The following is a 4419-nucleotide window of genomic DNA, read 5'->3' on the forward strand; positions in this document are numbered from 1 at the left end:
AAAACAGTTGGGTTTGTTCAAAGCAGATCCGATCCTTCATTGTTCATCATTAACCAGGGCTCTAATATGGCGTATCTCTTATTATATGTCGATGACATCATCCTTACGGCATCTAACCCAGCTCTGCTTCAGAAGATCATCTCAGCTCTCTCTAGTGCCTTCGATATAACAGACCTTGGACAACTGCATCACTTCCTTGGTATTGTGGTAACACACAATGACAAGGGACTGTTCCTCAGTCAACATAATTACAGTGCTGACATTCTCCACCGTGTCTCGATGACGAACTGCAACCCCTGTTCTACACCAGTTGATACAAAGACGAAGCTTGCGGATAATGATGGCAAACCCATATCTGATCCTTCCCTATATCTCAGCCTGGCTGGTGCCCATCAGTACCTCACATTTACACGGCCAGATATCTCATACGCTGTGCAACAAGTATGCTTGTTCATGCATGATCCTCGCGAACCTCACTTCGCAGCACTCAAGCGCATATTGAGGTACATCAAGGGTACTATTTCTCACGGTCTCCAGCTCAACAAATCCTCCAACACAGATCTTGTTGCATACTCCAACGCTGACTGGGCAGGCTGCCCCTCCACCAGACGCTCCACATCAGGATATTGTGTCTTTCTTGGTGACAGTCTCATTGCCTAGTCCGCCAAACGTCAGCATACAATGTCAAGGTCTAGTGCTGAGGCAGAGTATCGTGGTGTTGCCAATGCAGTTGCAGAAACCACTTGGCTACGTAATTTGTTACTTGAGCTTGGGTGTCCACTAACTAAGGCGACCATTGTATACTACGATAACATTTCTGCAGTCTATCTCTCGTCAAATCCGGTTCACCATCAACGGACTAAGCACATTGAAATTGACATTCACTTTGTTCGGGAACAAGTCTCCCTTGGTCATGTTCGAGTTCTTCATGTGCCTTCACATCTCCAATATGCCGATATCTTCACCAAGGGCCTCCCTACACCATTGTTCACAGAGTTTCGCTCCAGCCTGAGCGTTCGCCAACCTCCGCTCAGTCTGCGAGGGAGTGTTAGTTAGGATATGATAATATCCAATCTTTAGAGTATCAGAATATTTTATATACAGTTGTGATATGTAGATATGATTACGTTGTATATATATTCTCTTGTGATCAATGAGAAAGGCATCAAGTCTTATACACTTTCACATCAAATATTTATAATATTGCCATTGTCAAAAATACACAACCACCATGAACAACCAATTTGAAGATTTTTAATGAACCTAAAAATCAATTTTCATTTCTCATATCTCATTTCGTATGCACTAAAACAACATCTCTTTCACTTTTTTCTCTATTTTCATCCAAAAAATCCAAGATTTTTATTCTAAACTTTGTAAGGTTCATAGAGCCATTCAAACTTATGATTCTTGGTCATTAATAAGTGGGTCTCTTTGATGGTGAATTTTTGTATGGTTGGAGAAGCTAAGCAAGTTATTTCACTGCTTGAAGCTATGAAATCAATTTTTTTCAGATCTGTCTGTCATAAGACTTTCATGTAAGTTTTCTCGTCAGAGAAGACTTACGCTGAAGTCTTCTGGTCAATGCATAGGTTAGTTTTGCAATTGACTTTCTGTGTGTTTTTAAGACGATTTCTCTGTAAGTCTTCCAAATTTTCTGTATTGACAAAAGAATCTCGAAAATACCAGAGAAATTTTCCCGATAAATCGTCTAGGATAAATATGTTAGTTTTGCAATTGACCGGATTATGTTAAAAGTTTGACTTTTTCTAGACAACTTACGGGAAAGTCGTCCGTCAGAAGACTTTCATATAAGTCTTTTAAACTCTCAATGGAAGTCGTCTCAGTGTCGGTGAAAGTCGTCTAATGTTACTTTTACAATTGAAAAATAAAATTTAAATATTTAATTTTAATTAGACGACTTCCATGTAAGCTTCCGACTATGATTAGAGGCGTTTTCTTTTCTACATAGATCAGACACTGTCAGATGGAATTGTTCCACGGATAAACGTTTTGTCTGATCAAAATTTGATCTAATGATATAGCTGACAAAAAGAAAAGGAAAAAGGGATAATGCCGGCTTGATATTGAGGAAAACTGGCATGACTAGACAAATTGTAATTGCAAATTTGTAAACCAAAGAGGGGACATGAAAGGTCGGCCCCTTAATCAGGCCCAGTAACATGCCCACCAAAGTTTTAGATATGTAGTGGTGATTAACCTAATTTTTGAGTGATTGGTTTAGGTACTAGTGGCTTGAACGAAGCTTTATAATTCGTTGCCCAGTAACTTTTGATAATTTAATCCCTTCATCTTCCTTCTTGAAGATTCACTACTCGTTTTTTATTTGTCGATTCCTTCTCAAGCAACCCGTCTCTTCAGTACTAACAAACGCTTTCGCAGCCTTCTCGCCACTTTCTGTTTATCTTCTGACTCTGTTTACTTGGGAAACACTCAGCATCTAACAATTCAGATTCTCTAAGGTTTTGTCACGTTCCTCTTTGAGTCTTTGGTTTCACTTGTTCCTAGTCTTAAACATGTTTTCTTCTGGTTTTTGTCTAGATTCTGCCAACAGTAATAAAGTTACACTGGGTTTGGTTTTTAAAGATATGGACAGAATCAGTGAGTTGTCTGATGATTTGCTTATAAAGATATTACTGTTAATTCCGACGAAAGTTGCTGTATCAACAAGCATCTTGTCGAAACGGTGGGAGTATCTTTGGATGTGGTTGCCTAGACTCGAGTACGGTCATAGACGTTGTTCAGAACCTGAAAGCGAGAAGCTACGTTGTTTTCTTGAAAGAAACCTGCCATTACATAGAGCTTCGGTTATCGAAAGCTTCCGTCTTGAAATGTGTAATTCACGTTTTAAACCAGAGAGTATAAACACGTGGGTTGTAGTAGCTCTTTCTCATTGCCTCCGTGAGCTGGATATACTATATGAGCCTTATCCGGCTAAGCCAAACATATTGCCGAGTAACTTGTATACCTCCAAATCGCTCGTGATCTTGAAACTGGATGGTGAGATCCTCTTGGATGTTCCTCGAATGGTCTCTCTTCCCTCGCTGAAAACTCTGAAGCTTCAAAGTGTGAGATACTTGTATGATGAAAGTCTTCAACGGCTTCTATCTAATTGTCCAATTCTTGAAGATCTAGTGGTGAAGTTACGTGGTTATGGTGACACCATGCAAAAGTTGACAGTTGTGGTTCCATCTTTGCAGAGTTTGTCACTTTTTATACCCTATAGTCATGAAATAGCTGAGTACGTGATAGAAACTCCTTCTTTAAAGTATTTCAAACTTGTGGATTATAGTGATAATGATCACTACGGTTTGATTGAGAACATGCCGTACCTGATCGAGGCATATGTAGATTGTTGTTGCCCTGATATCTATAGTCTTATTAATTCAATCACATATGTCAAGCGTCTCACAATATGTTCAGAGGTAAATCATTTTCCATTTATCATCTCATTTTATGTAATCAACTGTCAGTAACTTTAGTATTCTGTGCGCAGGCTATTCTCGATAGGCTTGTGACTCTTGTCTTCAATCAACTTGAACATTTGGCGGTATGTCTATGCACAGTGCTTTTCTCCAATCAACTTGTCCAGCTGCTCAACGCTTCTTCTAAGTTAAAGAGGCTAGACATTTCCTTAATGGATGTAAGTTCGTTTGTTAACTCTTTTTCTTAGGGTCTGATGCACAACCTAGTCTCGCTATAATTTTTGTGTTTGATCTCAGGATCATGATCCTCATCAAGATATGGATTACTGGAAGGAACCAAGTACTGTACCTGATTGTTTGTTGTCGAGTCTACAAAGTCTCAGCTGGTCGGCATACACAGGAGAACCACAAGAGAGAGTTATTCTGGTTTACATTCTGAAACATGCTCTGCACTTAAAGACTGCAACAATTGAGTCATCTGAATCGGTTGTTCCAACATTTGAGATGTTAAAGGAGTTGGCACTTTCTTCTAGAGCTTCAACAGCATGCCAACTCATGTTTGAATGAGTATTTTGATCTTTTAAATTGGTTTGTTCTTCAACTCTTGTATCTGTCCAGACTCGTTTTGTTTGTCTTCAACTCTGAGAACTTGTTTTCTACGATAAAAATTATTTTCTATATGTTAAGAGCTAAGTTTTATGATCACATTAATATTTTTTATGGGTATGTATGTGTATAAATACAGACCGGAGAAACATTGTAACAGAAGAAAAGAGAACAAAAAAAAAAACACATGATGCACTGACGTATACAATGTTGAAGCCACTGGTAAAAGGATCTGTCGTGTAAACATCTATTTTATTACTCAAACATCTATTATATTACTCAATCTTGGAGTGGTCTAAATAATCAGACCGGAATAAAATAACCAAAATAATAAAGTTCTTTACGAAAAGAACACACATTCCTAGCT

General features: G+C 38.5%; 1 protein-coding gene across 1 annotated transcript; it reads left to right on the plus strand.

Annotated features, from left to right (window-relative positions):
• The first annotated feature begins 2355 nt into the window (after positions 1–2355).
• Positions 2356–4013, plus strand: LOC106311063 (FBD-associated F-box protein At4g10400-like). Its single transcript, XM_013748291.1, has 4 exons — positions 2356–2483; positions 2563–3446; positions 3518–3664; positions 3744–4013. Exons 2-4 carry the CDS (start codon positions 2610–2612, stop codon positions 4011–4013), a joined length of 1254 nt encoding a protein of 417 aa, XP_013603745.1. The 5' UTR covers positions 2356–2483; positions 2563–2609.
• The last annotated feature ends 406 nt before the right edge of the window (positions 4014–4419 follow it).

This window comes from Brassica oleracea, chromosome C8 (genome assembly GCF_000695525.1).
Source record: "Brassica oleracea var. oleracea cultivar TO1000 chromosome C8, BOL, whole genome shotgun sequence".
NCBI lineage: Eukaryota > Viridiplantae > Streptophyta > Magnoliopsida > Brassicales > Brassicaceae > Brassica > Brassica oleracea.